A 23,886-nucleotide genomic window follows, 5' to 3' on the forward strand; every position below is an offset into this window, starting at 1 on the left:
GGGGGGGGATGTTTATGGACCAAAGCCCTGAAATCTCATGAAGAATTTTATAAATAAGGAACCTTTTTTGTGTAGCTTTCACCAGATTTGTAGAGAACTACACATTTCCCCCAAGGTTAAAAACCACAGCATTGGAGACTTCTAAGGATTTGTCAAGCCATCAAATCCTTCTGTGATTCTTCAAGTACTAATCTACCCATCTGTACAGCACATCATAGCAGACTTCCTGTTTTTTTCATTACTGTATCTAGTAGGAACTTAATTCATATTTATGGATTTTTAAGTGAATGTCTCCAGGACACATTTCCCTGCTAAGTCTGTACAACTGTTTTGTGAGGAACTTGGTCAAGTTCTTTGTGAAATCACATACTGCTTTTCTCCTGGCCTACCAGTGTGCTAACCTGATACGCAGATTAAGGCAGTTCATTCTGCATGGTATGGTCCAGAGGAAACTTGTACTGGTGCCTCACAATATTCTTTTTTTTTTTTTTTTTTTTTGCCTCACAATATTCTTGTCTTTGTTTCATGACCTTATAGACTTTTTGTTTAATAATCCATTTTAGAATACCATTGTGAACCAAACCCCTGTTTTGAAAAGGAGTCTTCCATCTGCCAACATCGCTACCATTTTTCACTTGACTAATTCTGTGACCATATTTTCAAGGCCTTTAAGAATCCTGGGATATCATTTTGCTATGGCCTGGCATTAGTTTAGAGAATCTATCTATCTCTTCTTGGAATTCAATTCCTCCTTAGCTGTATTAGTATTGCCCTTTCCTTTTCCCTGATAGGGAAGTCAGGATCAAAATGGAATCGAACTGCTGTCCTTTTTTCTGTCATCTGTCTCAAGCAGTGCTGATTATCATTTCTGAATTCTCCATCAGCAACAGCAAAATCACCCCAGAAACCACTCTTTCATCATCTGTAGCATTTTGGATATGACTCGTCGCATTCCAATTTTGTACCTTTTGACACACTTCTGAAGGTTTCTTGTAACTCCCATTTGTCCCAGATCATACTTGTCTCTCTTTTGTATGAGCCCTCATAAGAAACGAGGAAACACATAGCTATCCACATTATATCTCTTAAACTCTTCTTCATGTGCTATTCTCTTTATTGTCGGGCAGTCCATTTTCATATTTTCAGAATAGGGATTTTGAAAGCCTCTTACATCTATTTGTCATTTAGAGTTTCTGACCACTTGATCCTGCTTTTTTTCTCTCTCGACTTTTTGAAATCATTTCTTCAAAGACCAGGATACATTTCTATGTATGTCCAGAATTCAATTCCTAGTCTATTACAAATTCTAATTTTACATTTTGACTTTTTCTTAGGGTTTCCATCATTTCTACTTTACCAAGTTTATCTTTATTCATTAGAATCTTGATTTCTATCACTCCTTCATTCTGAAATACAGAACCTGTCAGAAGGCAATACAGAATTTATCAGAGGAATATGATGAACAGAAGATGTTCAAATAATTAGTGTCTCTCATGATATAACTATCTTGTTTCTGAACCAAGAAATTTCTATTTCTATTAAAAATATACCCTCTACATCTTTAGTTTGGTGAGCACTGATTATATGGCCATTAGTGTGTTATTCTTTCTCCTTCTGAACTCACTTTAAATATACTTCACCGCATTTCAACACTAGGTCTGTGTTTTCCCGGGCATGTGCATATTTTTCTTGAGGTAGCATGTTCTTCTGTCAGCTTGTTTTTGCTGAACATTGTAGAATATCTTATTGGCATGAGATCCAGTCAACCAAATTTCAATAATGACTATGTAATCATATTTACCACTGTTGTAAGGTTCAACTTTCTTAATAGGTTGGAGCCTATTAAGGTTCCAAATTCCTTAGTAGCCACTTATCTTTTCAGTTTTTGTGCATTTGTATATAGATATCTAAGACCATATATAATTTGTACCAGGGCCTTTTAGCTTTCATGTCATTTCATCTTATAATTTTGCACTAATCATATCATCCCTGGCATGAAACTCAATACAGCATGCACCTTCCTGCTGCTTGAATTTTTTTTCTCCTTTGGATTCTTAGGAAGGATGCCCTACATGCTCCCCTCCCTTTTTCTCCACATTTTCTCTTCATCAGACCTGGAAACATCCAGAGCATTTCTGAATCTAACTTGTAATGTTTTCTATTATTGCTCACTGCTTTCCCCTTCCATTTTTCTAGTGTATGACAGCTTTTCCTAATTTGGGATCAGTGTTTTTCATGATTATAGACATTAGTTGCTTGTTGTTGTTGACTTTTTTATTTCTTGGCAAAAGAAGTATGTTCCTCCTAACCTGTTTTGAAAGTTAAAAGGACTCAGCAAAAAAACCTGCAGTGTAATTCTCCCCCCCCCCCCAAAAAAAACAGCCCACAACTTGTATCACAGTGAGGTTTGCAGGGTCAGACCCATTTTTTGTGTCTATCATAGATTCAGGTTGTCACTAAGATAAAATAAGAAAGTTATTGCCTTGCAGCTCCTCTGTTCCCTTACCTGAGTTATAAATAATGTTTGCCAAGTAAAAGCAAAAACATTGTCGCCCAAGGATGAATTCTTATCCTTCTCTGAGCTTTAAGATAAAACTTTTCAGAATTATGAAATAGAGTACAGGGCAGAGAAAGCAACCTTTTAAAATAAAGTTCAAATCAATAATAATTAACATTTCCTAGCCTCTATTTTCCTGCTAATGACTGAAGACAAGTACTAATTAGAGAAGCCTCAAGTGTCTGGGTTTCTAGATGAACCAGATGGTGCTGCATAAGAACTACGCCTAGTGCCGGGGAGGAGTCTGGGTTCTTAGCTACCTGTCCTACATCTTGATCTTGTCTGAGGACACTTATTAAATCTGCTCACTGCTTTGCACTGAGACTATTTCTTTGTTCCTTATTTTCTGTCTTGCCTACTTCTGATTTCAGGAGGCACACTTCTGCCATGGTTAGTGAGTACTCTTGTGAGCTTTTATTTTTACTTTTTTCTTAACAAGCTCATTTTATTCCTCTTTTTTTTTTTTTTTTCAGATTTCCTTTACCTCCCATGTTATCACCTGATTTCACTAGACTGTTTCCCCCACATTGATTCTTCCTCAGAATCACTCAAGACCACAGAAGGCTGCAGTCCCTTCAATAGCTGTTATTAAGATAGTTCTTCCAGTTTTTTTTAAACTCTTCACAGATTGTCTGAAAACATATGTTTCCTTCTTTTGGTTTGTACTTCAAATGTTTTCTTCCTTTGCTATTAGCTCTGCTAACCAACTCTGAGAAAGTTTTGATTTTTATATAGAAATTTTCAGTGCTGTTGAGTGTTGATACTGTTTGGACAAATGCTGCACATGTATTTTCTACAATAGGAAAATCATTTCTCTCAGGATGACAAAACATAGAACTGATGACATTTAACCAGATTCTTGCTTCCTTCTAAGTTCTTTTGTCAGGACACATTCTCTCACCCTATTTGTTGTCAAAATCATAATGTCATTGCCCTCAGTAAGGAAACTTTGTCTTAATTTGGTGTTTTTTGGCAAAACTTTCTTTATTGGAATCAAAAGACAATAGTGATTGGTTATCATCAGCATTTCTGTATTAAGAGAAGTATTACTATTTTTTTTTTCCTTTTCCATTACGTTTCTTGTCCTACTGAAGGGCAAAGGCAAGGAGACCAATTAGGAAGCTGCTGTAGTAATTCAAGCAAGAGAGATGAGGGCGTGGACTTTTGGAACAGCATCCAGCATGGAGAATAATTTGTATTATCTTTAAAAAGCATCGGAAAAAGAGGTTCCTTAATTTATTTTATAATGTTGTAAGTGCTTTTAGAGTTTAGAAACCACAGTTTTTCTTTGAGTCCCTGTTTTCTTTTTACATGTCCTTTTGGTATATGTCTGACTAATTAAGGAATTTATGACATCCTCCACTTAATATATTTTCTAGTTTGGGAAACTCCTTACTTAATGTCTGCTGCATCTTAAAAAAAATATGTAGGTTTTCCACCCTTTGATATAGAAGTAAAATGAAAGAAAAATAACTTGGACTGTTACCCAGAGATAATAATTATTAGCATTTCGGTGTATTTCCTTTCAGTCTTTTTTGTAGGTATAGAGACAGTTTTGCCAAAGAGCATATTAGTAAATATTTATTTGTACAAAATCTTGCATTTTATGAAACATTAAATTATGACATGTCATTATGTATTATGAAAGCAAAGTATTGATCTACCATGTGGATGTATCATATATATTTTACCATTATCCTATTGTGGACAACTTAGGTTGTTTCCAACTCATTATTATTTTACCAAATGCTTTGGCCAATATTTTCATGAATAATAAGTCTTCATATCCTCAGGATATGAAGTCTTCATTATCCTCAGGATAATGAGTTCATGTATAAACAAGTTTTTAAAGTCCAGAACTTTTTTGAAGGCGTGAATTGAATAAGCATAAAAATATGAATAAACCCTACTGGCTAAAAGTTCCAACTACTGGAAGAAGTGTGGTAATAATGCCTAGCTGCTCTGCATTTCCTGTATCCACCTCCTCTTTACCTGGTAACCACCCTGTGGGGAATACCAAAGCATAGAGAAGTCTTGGTGGGGGAGATACAGATTACAGTGATGGGGAGTCCCCTTGCTTCCCCCTAACTCATTCTCAGATGAATGCACGTCTACAGCTCTGTTAACTATTTCAACGTCGATGTCAACATGTTTACTGACTCTTATTTGGAGTTTTTGTTTGATTTTGGTTAGGACTCTTCTAATTATCATTGAAGATAGCTTTTATCTACCGCATCCTCCCCCCCCCCCCCACCCCCCAGCTATTTGGGAACACTGCATAATAACTAAAATGACCTTTGTAATCCCTGGTATTCTTTCATTGGAGGAGGAATATGGTATGGGCATACAGGTTAAAATAGCATAAAAAGTGCCTCTTCACCTCAGAATTTCGGGAGGTAATTTCAGGTATTTGTTTAGGTGGCATGTTTAATATAATTCACCTTGCACAAGTTAGATTATTTAAGCAAATAATTCTTTGCTTTGGATATGGCATATACTAAACTGAGCATATATATGACATCTACTGAAGAGTCTTTAAGATAATATTTTTTCTTGACACCAAAAAGATAATTCTTTGACCCCAACAACATTGGCCGTAGTTTTTCTTGATCATTGTTATTCTGAGGTTCTTTTTATGTTGATATAAAAATTCTTTTTCGTCTTTTTTTTAATGAATTATAAAATAGACTAACTTGGAGTATTTCATACTGCTATGAAATGACCTTTTGCTCTGTGAATGACTTCAATTCTAATTACATTGAGTATTTCTAGTTATTAGTTAATATTTCCTTTTCAGATTTCCATATTGAAATTAATGATCTGTCTTTAAAATTATTTCAGCAGTTGCAATTCTATCATGATTCTAGGAAGCTAATAACAGAAATAATTAAAAACTGTTACAAATAGCATTTGTATCTATATTTAAAAAGCTCTTCAATTGACCAAGCAGATGTTGTTACAGATTTTTGTCTTTGATATGATAAATCTCCCATTAAATTTGAAAATCAGGGTTTAAGGGATGTGCTTTCAAGTTTTGAGCTGCAATTTGTGAAAGTTCAAGCAGCTGTACTGAGAAAACATTTGACAAATCTGAAACTGAGACTCTTTTAGGCAAAGACTAAGTTCTGGAGCTTTATGTTCTGTATTTTATTTTCAGACGCATGTATTTGAATTTCTTTTTTGTGGGTCTAGAAGTGTCTGTGATTAGTGTACTTTATCTCTCTTTGATATATATATGTGTGTGTGTATTATATTATTTTTTTAAAGATCCATTTATTTATTAGAGAGAGAGAGTACATGTGTGTGCACACACGCACTTTGGGAGAGGGGTGGGGAAAGAGGAGAGAGAGAATCCCAAGTACACTCCCTGCCTGAGTGTGCAGCCTGATGCCAGCTGATCTCACAACCTCAAGATCATGACTTGAGCAGAAATCAAGAGTTCGATGATCGACCAATGGAGCCACCCAGGCATCCTTATATATATATTTTACATTTTATACACAATCTTAAGTTGGAAGTAATGATGCATATACTTCATTTTTTTTAATAAAAATGTTCATTTTAAGCTCTCACTAAATTTTTTTTCTTTTTACCTAGGTTGAAGAAATTGTGGATATTGGATCATTTGCCCCAGAAGACATCCATATTCCGAAGATTTATGTACATCGCCTTATAAAGGGAGAAAAATATGAGAAGAGGATTGAGGTAATTGATTTAGCTTAGTATATATGAATCTGATTATCAGAGAGAGGTGCCACTGGGGCCATTCGAGATGATAGGGAATTAGAGCTGAATGGAAAGTCTTGCTTTGGATTGTAGTAGGAGCTTCTCGTGTGTCCATCCTAAGAGGACATGATTGTCTATGTTATTGTCCAGCTCAACAGTGACTTGTGTTTACAAAGTGTATATCACGAAGTTATGGTATTCTCTAGGCTGTCTTCTAGTCTTCTGTAACTCTCTTAGTTTACAATGCATAGTTTTGACTGACTGCCCTAGCATTGAGGTTTTAGCCTGGCTGCACTTAGTGTTTGATTATCCTGAAATACCTGTCTTGAAGATGCTTTGCACTTCATAAAGTCCAGAACATCATTCCCATTAGCATCAGGCACTGGGTAGCTGGTGGATATGAGATTATGTCAGTAATCTCCAGGAGCAGTGGAGGTATTCTTAGGCTACTGAGGGCATGAAGAATGCTCAGCTGGGCCAGAATTGATATCAAGATTCACAACTGTCTAAAGTATAGCAACAGAATAGATATCCAGTAGGAGATATTGGGCAATCAGAGATACCTTCTGCCATGTTTCAAAGACATCTTGCAATTTAATACTAATGTCAGGGGTCTCAGGAGAGAAGATGTGGGACATTTGCAAATAGGAACCAGAGTCTATGTCAAGGAGATTTAGTAATGGAAGTAGTTTCCTGGCTAGTTTCTGGATATTTTTATGATTCCTGTGATGCTCTTGTAGCAAAACCAGTCCAGACTCTGCAGGTGGAAATATGCAATTGCCAGTAGCAACACCTCATAAAAAACATTCTGACAACCCTGCAAAAACAGAGTCCCAAGGTCTGTTCCTTTTCTTTGTTCTGGTTCAATCTTTGAGCACCTGAGAATTCAGTTTCAGAAGTCTTAAGAGTGATAGTAGTAGCAGTCAATGTGACAGTAACAGGAATTATTTGCTTCAAGAAACAGAACAAGTATATCTTCTTCTTCAAACAAATCTGACCTCTTTCACTTTCTAAAACATTTCTGTCATCAAATACCACCCATGTTATTCTTTTAAAAAAAAACCTCTCTGTTCTATTGTAGATTTACCTCATAGTAGTAATGGGAGAGACTTAAATTTTTTTCCAGTAAAATTTTATATTTCAGCAGTGATAAAATACAAGGTATAACTCAACTATGAGTAATCTATTTCTGTCTATTTTAAAGCGTTTATCAGTCCGGAAAGAGGAAGATGTAAAAACCAAATCCGGTAAACCTGGAGATAATGTAAGGGAACGTATCATCAAGCGGGCAGCTCTTGAATTTGAGGACGGCATGTATGGTATCCTTTACCTATTCTGGGGCTGGACGGAGACATAGCCCTCACTTTTTCTATATTCATCAGCCTACTGGGCCTCCTGCTTAGTGATTCTTCTTGCTAGTCCACTGTAACTTTTAAAGCAGTGGCTCAATTTTTACAAAATGTGGCATATAGCCTAAAGATATCAAGATCTATGAAATTGGAATTATAATGTTTGCCTTCTTGAAACAAAAGGGCAATCAAAATTTGCTTAGCTATTTTCTAATATACAATGGATTTCAGTACAATTTGGCATTTTGCTAAAGGTTATTGGGAAAAGAGATTACCCAAGATGAGAGTTTCAAATCTCAGAAGTACTAGTTACAACAGTGCTATTTACTTTCTCTGTGTTCTGACATTTGCATACTCATTGAAACATAAGATCCAACTTCTTAACAACCCTGGTTTCCTTTGACAAAGATCCCAGGAGTGTACCTTTTTATGTCTAATGCTTTGTAAGAGTATTCAAGGAATGATTCAAATTCTGCTTTAGATACTTTGTCAAAAAAAATAAAAGAGGTAGGTTGAGATAATTTAGTACAGTTATTTGGTTTTTGACTGTGTTTAACAGTGAGTCTCTTGGCCATTTTGCTCATTTTCAATATGTCAAACATTGAACTATACAATAACAAATATTGCATGTAAATACAAATAGTGTTTGATAAAATAAATATTTGTTGAGTGGTAAATACACTAAAGCCATAGTTAAAGGCCTAAAGGAGGAGCTAAAAATAGGACAAAAGTGTCTACGTTCTATGAGCTTCCCCCACCCATGAATATCATCATTCAGACTGATCCTGACTGGGGAAACTCTTTTTCTACTTTATTTTTACCTCTACTGTTTTATCTTCCTTTGTTTCCCAGTTTATACCTTGTGTTATGGTGAGAATTCACATGGGAGAGGGGAATATAATAGCACTTCCTCTTTAGCTCCTGTGTCTGCAAGATAAAACGTCAACCAAGTTAACTTAGCCATGAAAGCTGGCCCTGGGTTTTCTTCTGACCCCTAGTCAGTTGTTTTCCCAGTAACATTTAAACACTGACTATATGATAACACTGATTTTAGGTAACAATGGCTTCTACATGTTCTTTATTCACTGTTCTTGTACAGCATATGAAAAATACTTGCTAGTTGATATAAATGGTCTTTTCATACCACCCACTTTTTTTTTCAATCCAGAGTACACAGACTTCTTTATGCCTGATATTTGACCCACTAAAAAGCATTAACAAACTGGAAAAATTATAGAATATGATGAAAGAATTCAGGCAGTGTCTTGGTTAATTGAATCTTCCTGCCAGCCTTCATTGTCTCTAATATTGCAGCATATACAAACTTTATTTTTTCTGGCTCTGATGCATAAAGATCTCACTGTTACTGAAATCTCATCAGAGCGCCATCATTCTTTGCACTAGTTCTGGTGAGTACTGCAGTGTGAGGTGGTGGTGGACAGCATGAACAGCAGTTCCAGGCAATGTGAGTATCTCTGATCTGGTTAGCCTGCTTGTGTTGAGAGGCAAGATTAAATCTACACCATTCAGACAAATTAGGACCCAATCACTTTAGGAAGAAGAATCAAATTCTCAGTTAGCTCTTTGATGACTTAGCTCAGCTACTTTTTATATGGTCTCAGTTATATTCACTGAAACTTGGACACCTCCTCCTCCTTCTTTATATCTTAGAGAAGATTCAGTTTCCAATGAATGTTATCTCAGTGACCCAAAGGAATCATTACGGCTTTAGACAGACATTTTGGTATTGTCAGAAACTTTCTTTTTAATTTAAAAATGACAGCCATTTTTGAGAATATTAAATCATTGTCATTTTTAGTTGGGAGTTTTGAATAGTGAAAATTACTTTTAAACAAAGGTCAAGCCATGTTTAATAATATGTCAGGCATAATAAGTCATAATACACCAGTTCAAATTTGCTAAGCACATTAATGAAAATAAAATATGTCTTACAATAAAAATGACCTCTGAAGCTACTACTTTGATATCTTTATAGGAAAGCATATTAATGTTATTGGAATTAGGATTTTCTTTTTAAAAAAGATTACAAAATAGCACCTAGAAGGTGATGGGAGAATGTATTCCATGATTACATTCAGAACAAGTGCCTTTAAAGTTCAGATTTATACATGTGGCAGATTTATGGCATAATCTCTCTACCTTTTATTCGGTGGACCTTAACATCTTTTTTCCCCAGCTAATTTGGGCATAGGGATCCCGCTTCTAGCCAGCAACTATATCAGCCCAAATATCACAGTTCATCTGCAAAGTGAAAATGGAATCCTGGGTTTGGTAAGGCAGAAATTAATGTTTTATTTATCCATTCTTTTTTTTTTTTTTTTTTTTTTTTTTTTAATTTATGATAGTCACAGAGAGAGAGAGAGAGGCAGAGACACAGGCAGAGGGAGAAGCAGGCTCCATGCACCGGGAGCCTGATGTGGGATTCGATCCCGGGTCTCCAGGATCACGCCCTGGGCCAAAGGCAGGCGCCAAACCGCTGCGCCACCCAGGGATCCCTTATTTATCCATTCTTGATGGAAAAATGAGATAGTCCATATAGTAAAATCTTCTGAGAGTAGTTAGCTTAAAGTTCTCAGCATTATTTTTAAGGTGTCTGACCCCTTCTGGCTGTTCCTCCTGGGTCAGTTTGTCGGTGTGTTCCTGCTTCAGAGAGCCCTCACAGTGTCCTGTTTACATAACTTTCTTTTGTGTGATTGGACAAAATAATGAAGGTTATCATTCATACAGAATTTATTAAGAATTCTGTAGTAAGCAATGACCGATAAAACTCTGAATGAGAAACTGAAAAGTAAGGTTTTTGCTTGAGGAAATGAGAAATTTTTTGACAGTTGATTAATTCAAAAAGTTCTTACCTGATTATTTTGAGGCCATGTTGTTAAAAAGGGAAATTTATTTTCTCTTCCTCAAGATTAACCCTGCAAATGAGTTCAACATTCTTATAGAATTTGGACATACTTTTAATTCAGTCCATAATAATAAATACTTTTGCTTCCTGGATGACATTTTTTATGTAATATTAAGTATTGGCAGACATTATTTATAGTTTGGCCTATTTATAAGATTTCTAATCTTCTGTTCTCAGTAGATCTTAATTATTATTGTATTAAAAATTGTATATAGGGAAAGTGTGTATCTAGTCTTTAAAACATAAATAATGAGGGGCATCCGGGTGGCTCAGTGGTTGAGCATCTGCCTTCAGCTCAGGTCGTGATCTCGGGGTCCTGGGATGGAGTTCCACATAGGGCACCCTGCAGGGAACCTACTTCTCCCTCTGCCTGTGTCTCTGCCTCTGTGTCTCTCATGAATAAATAAATAAAATCTTTTAAAAAATAAAACATGAATAGTGATCATTAACATATAGTTAATACTGATTGAGGCAATAATCATGACCATCCTTAAAAGCATAGAACTGATATAAGTCTGGATAAAAGATTCATATTGCAGTCGAAGACTCACATATCTTTAAAATGTGATTATTTATAGAGACTGGTTCTCTCATTTTCAAGACAAGGGAAATGAGTTGATATGTATTATCCATGGTCGGTGTTTAAAGGGAAAATTTACGTAGTTCTAAAACATTAGTTGCTACTTCAGTTTATTTAAATGATAGTGTTTAGTCTCCCTCTCTTTTTCTTTTTTTTAAAGATTTTCTTTATTTGAGATAGAGCTAGCAAGAGAGAGGCAGAAAGAGGAAGAGAGAGCATGAGTGGGGAGAGATTATTTTGAGGCTGAGGGAGAAGGAGAAGCAGGTTCTCTACTGAGCAGGGAGCCTGACTTGGAACTTGAGCCCAGGACCCTGGGATCATGACCTGAACCAAAGGCAGATACTTAACCAACTGAACCACCCAGGTACCCCCACGGTCTTTCTTTTAAAAGTATGTTAGAATTTCCCAGCTCAGATTTCCTCACTCTTGGTTCTGTCTTATGCCTTCCCCCTGCCTTTTTCCATTTCCTCCTGTTTCATTTACTGTATCTTATGTTGTTATGAAACTACTCACCCCATTCAAGTAATGTAGATGCCTTATAAAAATACATACAAAATTAAAAAGCAAAACTGAGAGTAACCAAGCAAAGGGAAAATATGGGCATCAAAACTTAGGTGTTGTGAGAGATGAGGTCCAAATTAGAACTTTTAGATACTGCATACCTAAAGGATGAAATTTTGCCTCTCTAGGTCCTTCTAGTCAAATAAGGCAGACATTTTTTATTATAGTCACTGATACTACCAGGAAGATTTATGAGTAACGTTGACTGCATAGTAGGTACTAAATAATTACTTTTTGTTTTACTGACCTATATTTCTAATAGCTCAAATTTTCTTTCAAACTTTGGTTATTTTTAGGACATAATTTTTATTTATCATAGTTATTAGTATAGGAAAGACTAATCAATATGAGAAATAGCCATGAAAATACTGGAATTATTTTTAAAAGGTTCACTTCAAGTCTTTTGATAGGAATTTCCTACCGTTTTTAGAGAAGTTATTTATGCTACGATTTTAGTGTATAATTCAGTGAGAAGCTTCTTTTACTAATTCAGTGTGTGCTTTCCCAGGGTCCGTATCCACTACAAAATGAAGTTGATGCAGATCTAATCAATGCAGGTAAACTCCTTCATCACATGTTTTTCTAGTGTTTTCCTTTGCTGTTAATTTAGTTCTTTGCCGAATAAGAGAAAGGAGTTGGACTTGATTCTTTGTCTTTTTCCCGGAGCGTGCTCCATTGTGTTTTTCACTGAGGCGGGAAGGGAAGCCTTCCTAGTCTCTTCTTTGCCTGGTTTGCTCATAAGAGATCATCTTTTAGTTAGAGAAGACTAGGATAGGGGAGAAATTGCAGGTGGAGCTACATATAATGGCACCCAGGCTGAAAAATGTCTGCCTTTTTGTGATGAGGAGGATGACAAGTGGATCCAGAGGCCAAAGAAAAGATCTGTCACACTGGGATTTTTATTCTGAGCAATACTTCATCATCATTGAAGGAGAGCATCCTTCAAAGGTTCAAGGATATTTAAGGATTTATTCTGCCACTAAGTACAACCCAGTGATGTGAACAATAGTTTTTTTTTTTTTTTTTTTTGAACTGGCACTCTAGTCTCTCTTCTTAACTTGCACATTTATATGCTTCGCCTTTTATTTGACTATGACATAGAGTTGCATGTAGTAAGAGCAGCCCAGAGGGGGAAAAAAACCAGGCCAGATCCTTTGGCCATCATTGCTGCCCATACTTGAGGCAACACTGCCACCTTGTTGGGGCTGAAGATTATCTTAGATTGGGGCTCCTCATAAGAAGTGAATTCTTATATTCCAGCATGATTTTCTTTACCTTTTTACTCTTCCTCATTCTACCCCCACAAAAGTATTACTCTTCACATTCAAAAGTAGTACATGTAAATCTCAGAAGAGAAGCAATATTAGCTGAACATAAAGGCCAGATGCCATGTGGAATTGATGTTTGATACTTAGAATTTTTGGAAGTAAAACCGCTTCTGGTTGAATAGTTGAATTAGCTAACATGACTCAACCCTGAAAGGCCCACTGTGATAAAGCAATGACATTTAACTAAGGCTGTAATTTAATTGTACTGTACCCTTTAGCAATAGCTCATTGATCTGTGAAAATATTTGCTGCTTGGTTTAATTAATTTATGATGTTAGTGAGTTATTTGCAAAATGAATAACTTCATTTTCCAAATTTTCGGCCTGAGTTCATAAAACCCACTTTCCTTAGAAAAGTAGTTAATCTTTTCAATGATTATTGGACAGTAGGCATTTTTGATTCCACGAGCTTAAAAGTAGCTCAATCCTACTGAAGCCACTAGTTTAATATTTTAACTCCCCAAATACCATGTGTAACCTTAGACTGCCTTGTTAAACAATAATTCATTGCTTTTTGGGAAGCTAAGCTACAAATCCATTTACTAATATTTTAACTCTTTGGTCAAAGTTCTGTTCAGGATTTATGTTGCTTTGGATTTTGGAGAACTGCCTAAATTAGGGAGGAAATACTTTGAGTGAAAGAACCCAGAATACATATTGGTAGTCTCCTCAACTCCCCAAATTTGTAAGTTACCTGGAAGATTAGCCCCTTGTTTGTGTTAATTTAAAAAGATTTCTATAGAAATCTCTTGGAATGAATACAAAAAGTTCTATTTCTAGCTATAATCAGTGTTTTAAAATAACTATTTCTAGGTATCCCTTCTAAATAATAATCTCATAGGTTATGTAGAAATAAATTATCACCGTATGGCACTATTTGGTTTGGAGCATACTTTTTCATACTTATTATACCATTTGAGCCTCAAGTGAAAACTTATACAGATTGGGAAACTGAGGCCCAAAATAATAATATGCTATATACCCAAGATCCCATTGCTAGAGACTGGACTCACACACAGTATCCTGGCCTTTTCCTCTACACATTGAGTTATACCCATTGCTGACCTAAGTTTTACAAAGGTGCAGAAGGCAGTGCTTAACAGCAGCTTTTCAGAGGTCCTGTTAGGATTTGCAGTATTCCGATGCAATTGTGAAATTTCCACTGAGTCTCACATTTTAGCTTTCATACTAATGTACATTTTGCATTCTTCTCCATTTCTTAATTGTCTTTTACTATACCAATGGTGTTTAAAATGACTTACCTTTAATTGAAACTGCTTTAGAAAGAATGGCCACATTAATCTCATGAATAACCTTATAAATATCCCTGGCCCCTGCCATGTGCCTCTAAGGGCAGTGGTTCTCAGTGAGTAAGTGGGGGTGATTTTACTCCCCTGGGGATATTTGACAATGTCTGGAGACATTTTTGATTGCGAGTGTTATTGTCAAGTAGCAGGTAGAGGTCAGGGATGCTGTTAAGTTATCCTACAATAACTGGAACAGCCCCGCCTCACAGAGTTCTTCAGCTCCAAATGTCAGTAGTGCCTTCTCTAGAGGCCCTTGTGCCACAACTGAAGAATCACGGACCTGCAGACTAAGGTACAAACAGTATAGCATTCAAGATCTACCTGATAGTCACACCTGCCCTCTCCAGCTTCATCTTCCATTACACCCGCAAGGATTTCTGTATCCACCCATCCTGGACTACTGGTTCTGTTCTGATTATGACTCATGCTTTCCTTCTTCCATGCTTTTGCTCTTCCTCTGCCTGTCACCAGATTTTTTTTTCTGTCCCCTTCTTTTTTCATCCCCATCTCCTTGACAGTAATTTCCTATCAAAATGTGTTATTCCTGTTCTTCCAGTTCCAGTTCATTTGTCCTCTCCAGATCCTTCTGTGGTTCAGAAATGCCCCTCCTTTGAACCTGTAACGCATCTAGTGTCTCACATTTTGCTTCGTAATTATTCATGTGTATTTATATCTAGCTGAATAGTATATTCCTTTTACTTTAGGGCATTGGTTCTTAAAGTGTGGTCCCCAGACCTTCAGCCTCAGCATCAGTATCACCAGGGACTTATTAGAAATAGAGATTCTTAGGCCCCATCACAAGCCTATTGAATTACAAACTCTGGCAATTCAACTCAGAGATCTGTTCTCCATGAATTCTCATAGATGTTAAAGTTTGAGAAGTTTTGGGTTAGGTCATCTGTGTTTGGTTTGTAACACTGTTCAAGGCACATAGGAAATATTTATTTAATATTGAGTGAATGACACATGCTAAATCATGAGCCAAAGGACTCCATAAGTATGAAATTAAATAGCTGTTTTTGCCAAAATATTGTGAAAGTATTTAGACATATACAGAGAAAAACTGGAGGAAACAAAAATCAATCAGGAATAGTCAAATAAGAAAGTTCTTTTTCTTTAAAATATTGATTGTATGTTGATTATAGTTATTTCTTAACAAATTTGAACATTGTAATTGAAAAACATGGGTTCAACTTTAGGATATCTATTTTTATTTAGATATTGTATATATAAAAATACTGACAACTAACTTGGCTTCCAGAGAATGTAATTTATAACATGCCAGAATGTATTAGCAGGTGCCTGACAACTGTTTTTTATGAGAGTTGTTTTCTGTGCTCTTAAATAAAACTATGCTCCATAAATCACATGGGGAGAGTCAAACCTCTCTCACTGATCTCCAAGTTTCCTGTGAGTGGCAAATAATGCCTTCTATGTACGGTCAGCTGGCAGAGATTGCCCTTTGGAAGTCATTGTGATTTAGCACTTGGAGAACAAAGAATTGAGATTTTTATGTTTCTCTGCCTTTTTTTTTTTTTTGTCCTACACATTCTTGCTCCTTGTTTATCTACCTCACAGGACCAGTAAGGAACAAAATTTGCTGGATAAGGAAGTTGTGTTAGGATCAAGTTTAGTTGTGTTATGCCTGTCCTGAAACCTCCAGCTCCCAGGCTGGGTGTATAACTCTGCCATATAAACCAGTTGTTGGATCCTGTAGTATTTATCCCTAGAGGGGCGATGGCATTGTCTCTTTTATAAGTAGGTTTGGAGTGATGAATAATAAAAATGACAGTAATAAAAGCTTATGTTTATGGAGTCCTTTCTTTGTGCCAGGTGCTATGCCTGCATTATTTCATTTAATCCTCCAAATCTTATGTGCTTCTTAAAAGCCCCTACTGACCACAGCAGAAAGTATTTTCCAAACCTTTCATCTTTATAGTACTTTGAAAGATGTGAAAATGTTTCCCCTATTTAGAATCAAACCCCTTTGGGGAATAAATATTTCAGCATGATATATAAATAGCCTCTTTCTCTCTACTTGTGCTCAGATGGAGAGGGATATTGATAGAATTTAGCTTTCAGGCAAGGCTTGAGAAGCGGAGCGAACAGCTGTGTTGCACACCTGGGCATGCATGGTCTGACCACTCTGGTCCTGTTGTATCTGGGAGCTTTTCTCTCTTCCAAACCTGGAATCATAACTCTTCTTCCCCTTCTTTTTGACTGCTTTGTTACACTGGGGTAACGCATGGAGTGTTCTCATACAATTGACTTCTATTTGCCAAAGTAGCATGTGAGCATTTTTCTAGTTAAGATCAGAAGCTTCCTTCTAGGCAGTGTACACACAGAAAATGGATCACAAAAAGAAAGCAGCTGAAATATATGTCAGGTGATATGATTGGTTGTTTGGGGACTGGATGACCCTGAAGATCCTGTCCAGCTCCGAACTTTCATTCTGAACTATAAGTTTTGGAAGAGGTCTTCCCAAGAGGACCTCTTGGAAGTTACCATTAAATATGTGAGGCAGTATTAGGGTGCTATTCCCTGATCTCATCAAAGTCCTATGATTTTATGAGAAACTTACAGGAGCAAGAAAGGAAACATAAGGCAGAGAGAGAGAGAAAAAGAAGAGATTCAGGCCTAATGATATTAAGGAAATAAGGGGCACCTCACTTTCTAGATTATTTCTTGATTTCTAAGAAATATCTGAGGAGCAGATATTTGTGTCCTTCCCTTCAGAGTTGGGTTTCTTCATGCTTTTTCCACAATCTCTTTGCTCCAGTGACTTATAGCAGCACTCGATCCTGACAGGTGCATCCCAGGGACTCCTTTTCCCTCACTCTCATCAGCATTTAGCAGGGAATTGTGGAGGGAGTGGGGCTGGGGGCAGGTAGGAATGTTTAGAAGCAACAGGGGGTGCTTTATCTGTAGAGAATTTCAGAAACAATAATAAAATTAAAGTTGGTTTGCTTTCTGTTATCACCATGCAGGGGCAAATCTGAACATTGCCACTGACGAAGTACTCCTCTTCATAGGGCAGCAGTGCCCACTGTGTCCCCCGTGCCCCCATTGACACTGTGGTTTGGTTAAAGAGGCCTTAGTTCTTTAGGAAACAGAGAAGGTAGAGACCTCTCTCTGCATGATTTCTACTCTTAGAAATCTAATAGCTTTTTCTTTCCTTTGTTTCCTTTCTTATGTATGTGTATTTAGGCAAGGAAACAGTTACTGTTCTTCCAGGAGCCTCTTACTTCTCCAGCGATGAATCATTTGCGATGATTAGAGGGTATGTGACAACGGAGCCCCTCGTGTTCCACATGGTATGGAATGGACTGAGTCATCCCCTGAACGTGTTAGCAAGGCTCCAAAACGTAACCACATCTCCCAGCCAGAAAATGGTCATAGCTCATTCAGCTGCACCAAGATGTGAAATTATTCACATTGAATGTTGGGAATTGGAACATTGAGCTCACAGTTATTAAAAGAACCCCCCAAATGGAATCTATATCTATGTGCTGAGAATACCAAAGTCAACATTTTTAAAGTTCTTTCTGAGGATCCCAACATTTCCTACAAAATTGTGTTTTCATTTTCTAGCTAGCGTTTCCCTTCAAATCAAGCCACATTCCCCTCATGGAGGGAAACAAACGCACTGTGTACACCTGTTTTTAATTTGGTTTTGGAGACTATTTAGGCTATAATTTTTTTTAAAGAACTCTTAATGGTTATTTCTCTATATCAGCTTGAGCTGATTGATTTGGAAATAGGTGTTGGTGGGAGAAAGCAAATTTATTTTGGAGGGTATAGAATTATTTTAATTGCTGGCAATTTCAAGCAAATGGGACATAAAGCTTGTGAAGTTTGCTTTATATTTCCTTTTTCTCTCTCAGGGGGCATGTCAATCTAACAATGCTCGGAGCAATGCAAGTTTCCAGATATGGTGACCTCGCTAACTGGATGATACCTGTAAGTGGACATTTTTCTTTTGAGTTGTGCCTGGGTTGCCATAATTATTTTTTAAGAAAAATCTTGTTGCATTGCTGTGCTATATTGTTCTACAATATAATGTAGAAATAAGGACATATTTTAATAATGACATTTAATATTTTAGTCAAATTTTGGTAAAGCAGCTACTGAGAACTATTTAACTTTGCTTATTTACTGTCTAGTTGCGACTAAAAAGGTAAGATCAGGGCCAAAACCTAATTTTCCATGAGGAACAGAGAACTGGGGAAGATTAAGAATAAGTGGGTTAATTCTGATAAAAATAAGAAATACCAATATTTGTTATAGCTAAATTTTTATAATTAGAAAGAACAATTAACAAGTTCATTAATTTTATGTTAATTCTATATTTTCTTATGGTGATTAAAAACCTCTCTTGATCGGTCGATCATAAATAATCATTCACATTGTCTTACCTCATAAGTAATCAATCACATTGTCTCCTGTAATGGAATACAAATCTTATGGTGTTTAAACATGCTTGTGAAATGCAAACAATTTTCATTTACTAACAGCCTAAATCAAGGAAAAACCACTTAGAATCAGCTTTGGAAGAAGGACTATAATCAGTAGACTTAATTTATGAGTGTGTTTTGTTATGTTCCAGGTTGTTGCTTTGTGATATGTGTATGGCAACAAGATATAATTCATGTCTGTGATTATGAGCTCATTTTGGTTGGTAACTCAAGTTATACTTTGTGTGTACTTAAGGATTTGTGTGGTTTTTCTGTATTGTCAGCCAAAAGGAATTTGTTTAAATAACTGATACTTGTGTTCTATGATTTGAGAGTTTTTCTGAAATCTTATATTTTTTCTCTAGTAATTTCTTGGGGAAGGTAGATTAATATACTTGATGACAGTGTTAGATTGTGTTTAGCTCTTTTGATCTAATATACCATTAAATATTATTTTAAAGTTTGAATAATGATTAAAGTCCTAGTTCTCAAACTTCATTGCATATTAGAATCACTTGACAGTTTTAAAAAATATTATGATCCCAGAGTTTCCAATTTAACTAATAAGGGATGTAGCCTAGGCACTGGGCATTTTAAAAGCAACCTTGGTGATTATATAGCCAAGTTTGAGAACCAGAATATTAAAGAATAATCATAAGTCACATTTAAAACTTAAGGAAAAGGGGCACCTGGCTGTCTTAGTTGGTAGAGCATGCTACTCTTGATCTTGGGGTTGTGAGTTCAAGCCCCACACTGGGAATAAAGTTTACTTAAAATAATAAAGTGTAAGGGAGAAATATGATTGAACCATTAAAATAATAAGAACCTTAGTAAATTATGGAATATATTGTTATTTTTGTTTAAAAATATTCATCATTCTAAATCAGCCATCAAGAGTTGACATCAGGGAAAATCTCCTGAATGTTGTACAGTGAATCAGATTGACAGTTTATGGGAATACTTATTTGTGTAGATAATGAGAATATATTTTTATTTTTAAAATCTAAAAAAAGGCCATATGGCGTAGTAGAAGGAGTGTAAAAATGTAAGCCCTGCATTCTAGCCCTGACTCTATGCAGTAACCAAGGTGTGATCTTGAACATGTCACTTAAATTCTTCATGTTAAACCATCCTTATCTATAAAATGAGGAATTGAGACTAGATGATTTCAGGTGTCCTGTCTGGCTCTCATAGCCTAGTGGTGAAGAGCAAGGGCCCTGTAATGAGACAGATGTGGGTTGAAACCCAATTTTTGTCACTCACTAGCAGTGTAACTGAGGCATTGCCTGCTTTTCTTCATCTGTAAAATGGGAATGATAGAATACTACCTACTTTATAAGATTACATAAAGAAGTAAATGATACAACGTATATGAAGTACTTAACACTTTGTATATGATGTATAGGGGTTGATGCATACTTCAAACTAAATAAATGGCTTGTTATTATTTAAGAAGGAGAAGTTGGGGGTACCTGGCAGAAAGGGAATAGAATTAGTTACTATGAACAGAAACAATAGAGATTTAAATATGCCTATTTCTCTGGACTGTTAACAAGTTTTGAAATCAATTTGCACAGTGGTCATGAGTATGGAGCAGAATAATGTTCAACAATGTTCAACACATTTTGCCTTCAGGGAACATGGGCATCTTTAAAAAGTCAGTGTATGTTTTGTTTATATTATAGTTTAGCACATGGGGAGGCTAGAAGCACTCAGAGTATGCATTCTGTAGTTGCCCTATGAAGGAAAGATTTTTCAGTATATATCACATTTTTACATATCCTGTGAGTGATTAAAATATCAGTGTTTGTTACTTTATACTCTTCTTAATACTCTAAGAACTTATGCATTTCCAAATGACTGGACCTAATAGGGCAGTGATGGAGAACTCTGGAGGTCTAAAGGAACAAAAACGAAGCATGAATTGTATTCTTGTGTCTGTTTCCACTCTTCTTGGTAGTGGAAGTTGATAATGTCATTTCTTTTCTTTTCTTTTTTCTTTTTTTCTTTCTTTTCTTTTCTTTTCTTTTCTTTTCTTCTTTTCTTTCCTTTTTTCTTCTTTCTTTCTTTCTTTCTTTCTTTCTTTCTTTCTTTCTTCCTTCCTTCCTTCCTTCCTTCCTTCCTTCCTTCCTTCTTCTTTCTCTTTCTTTCTTTCTTTCTTTCTTTCTTTCTTTCTTCTTTCTTTCTTTCCTTTCTTCTTTCTTTCTTTCTTTCTTTCTTTCTTTCTTTCTTTCTTTCTTCTTTCTTTCTTTCTTCTTTCTTTCTTTCTTTCGAGAGAATGTGAGCAGAGGGCAGGGGTGGGCACAGAGGGAGGGGGAGAGAGAGAGTCTTTTACAGGCTCCTGCCTACCTAGCTCAGAAACCAACATGGGGCTCGATCTCACAAATCTAAGCTCATGACCTGTGCCAAAACCAAAAGTTGGTTGCTTAACCAAGTAAGCCACTCAGGCACCCTGGTAGTATCATTTCTGATGAGATTTTCTTTTGTTCCTTTAGTAACTGATAATCACTTTTGGATTCTTCATATGTGATGCATAATGTTTATTTTGACTCTTTTGAATGCAGAATAGCTTAAGAGTCCAGACCATGAGCTTCAGTTTGTAATAAATTTGATTTGAATTTCAGTTCTCTCCCTAACAAATCATACAATCCAGAGTACGTTTTTGTTAGGATTAATTGAAAAGAAAATGAAAGTGGCCACTAAAAGCACTGCATAGATATAGTGGCTATTATTTTTTTCTTCTTCAGTGCTCTATTGCTTAACGTTAAAGAGAATATTTGCCCTAAAGTACACTGGCATAAGCAAGACTGTGTTTTATGGAAGCTAGTACAGACTACTTATCCTGAGTTCATATTCAAGTACCAAAAATTAAACCCTTTGAGGATGCATTTCTTGCTCTTATTGGTTATGGGTAGGATATAGCCTCTCCTCTTTAAAGTTTCAGTGAGCAGTCTATTTCTATTTGTCCCAAAGATTTATGTTGATTATTAAAATGTAGATATATTTTTATTGCAAGATCTGGCAGTTAAGAAGCTGAAAAGTTCGGCTTTATTATATCATTTTTCATTTACTTTTATCTTTTTGCTGAGTTGAATAATCTTTCAATGGTTGTAAAGCCTTGAGTTTCTCTGCATCATGGCATCTCCATCAATCATCACAATGTCAGATTACAATAAACATTAAGCTTTTAAGGCAGGTGAATGGTATGGATACTATTTGTCTTATCCTTTAATAGCTTCTTTGTATGCAGTGTTAGTCTCCTATACACAGATTTTTTAAAATTCTGCCCTGAGCATCTGAAGAGAGAAAATGTGACAAAATAGTAGTTGGCTCCTTCAAGTTCTCTGATTATCGTGATGATGGTAAAACCCCAGGCAAGCTACAAAAATGTGGACAGATGTGTAGCCCATTGAATCTGCATTCAGAACTGTTCTGGTTTTCCTAATGCCTATTTTTGGAAAACAGCTGCCATAGATTATTGACTTGTGAAGGGAAGCAGATGTGCATGAACAGCAATGGAAGCTGGTTATTGAAAGCATGCAACTGTGGCCTGCTGGACAGGGCTGCTATATGGGAGTGACACAATAGCCAAGGGCTTGCTCTTTTTGTGTGGGGAGAATTGAAACGAGGGAGTCTTAAGGCAAAGGAAGACAGGATGTATTGTGTTTGTTTTTCCCTCACATTTTAAAAATTTCTTTGTGCCTTTTAAAAGAAGAAGTACAAATTGATGTACTCATGTATGCTACATGTATGAGTGCATAATATTGGTTTGGTATTCTAGTTGTGTCTTTTTAAAATAAAGCTAACTCTCTAGTCTTCTGTTTGTACACTAAGGAGGTTTGTGTTCAAGATTTAAATGATGTTAATGATATCTCAGTAAAGCTGGGAAAAATTTAAAAATTAAAAGATTTAATCTAGTGGTTTAATTGCATCAACTATAGTCTAAATATTAAATCCATAGATGATATAAATATAGAAATATAAAGATTAAACTATAGATAAAGATAAAAACCTACAGATATAGAGATAGATTTAACATATTTGTCTTGTTCTGTAAACCATAGGTAAGGAAAATGGTGGAGAAAATATGTATATATGGTATTATGCTTTTACGCTTATTTGGTAATACTTTTACCATAGTGTAATTGTAGTGGAAAGTGTAGAACTTTGGAGTTAGACTGCAAAATACTGGTTCTGTCACCTATTAGTGGTAGGGCAGGTGATTTTATTTTGGTATACTCATTTACAAAATGATAGTGTTTAACTCATATGCTTGTTCTGGGGATTGCATTCGTTCATTCAACAAATATTTATTAGGCATGTATTAAGGGCCATGTACTGTTCTTGCCTCTTAAAGATGCAGCAGTTAACAGAACAGATGAAATTCTTTGTACTTACAGAGCTGATGTTCTAGCAGGGGTCAGCACATATGGCCCATGTGCCGTACCTGATCCACTGCCTCTTTTGGAAATAGTTTTACTGAAACACAGCCCCATCCATTCATGTATATATTACCAATAGCTGCTTTTATGCTGCAACAGCAAAGTTGAGTAGTTGGAACAAGAGACTGTATGGACCGTAAAACCTAAGATATTTACCATTTAACACTTTATAGAAAAGTTTGCCAACTCCTGCCTTAGATCATTGGTTTGAAAAGTTTCTTTTCTAATATAAGCATGTAATGGTATAAATTTCTCTCTACGTGCTTTATTAGTCACATCCTGCAAATTTTTACATATAATGTTTTCATTTTTTCTTCAAAATATTTACTGATCTCCCTTTTTTATTTTTTTCTGTGACTTAGTGGTTATTTGGAAGTATGTCATTTCATTTCCAGATATTTGGTGATTTTCCCACATAACTGTTAATTTCTAGTTTAGTTCTCTCGAAGTCAGAGAACATAATTTTATGTAGTTTCAGTCATTTTGAGTTTGAAATTTGTTATGGCCTAGGATATAGTCTGAGTGACTGTTCCAACTGCATTGGAAAAGAATGTGTATTTTGCTCTTGTTGGGTTGAGTGTCCTATAACTCAGATCAAGTAGGTAGATAGCATTCAGGTTTTCTATGTCCTATGAGTTATTGAGAAAGGAGTAATGA

At 35.9% G+C, this 23,886-nt stretch overlaps 1 protein-coding gene across 1 annotated transcript in view; it reads left to right on the forward strand.

Annotated features, from left to right (window-relative positions):
- Positions 1-23,886, forward strand: part of OXCT1 (3-oxoacid CoA-transferase 1) — a 134,515-nt gene that overhangs the window by 59,561 nt on the left and 51,068 nt on the right. Inside the window, exons 8-13 of the mRNA XM_025436280.3 lie at positions 6,155-6,262; positions 7,488-7,602; positions 9,830-9,924; positions 12,208-12,256; positions 17,541-17,613; positions 18,218-18,293. Of these exons, the coding sequence (XP_025292065.1) occupies positions 6,155-6,262; positions 7,488-7,602; positions 9,830-9,924; positions 12,208-12,256; positions 17,541-17,613; positions 18,218-18,293 (516 nt within the window). The remainder of the gene's footprint in view (positions 1-6,154; positions 6,263-7,487; positions 7,603-9,829; positions 9,925-12,207; positions 12,257-17,540; positions 17,614-18,217; positions 18,294-23,886) is intronic.

Source organism: Canis lupus, chromosome 4, assembly GCF_003254725.2.
Source record: "Canis lupus dingo isolate Sandy chromosome 4, ASM325472v2, whole genome shotgun sequence".
Lineage (NCBI taxonomy): Eukaryota > Metazoa > Chordata > Mammalia > Carnivora > Canidae > Canis > Canis lupus.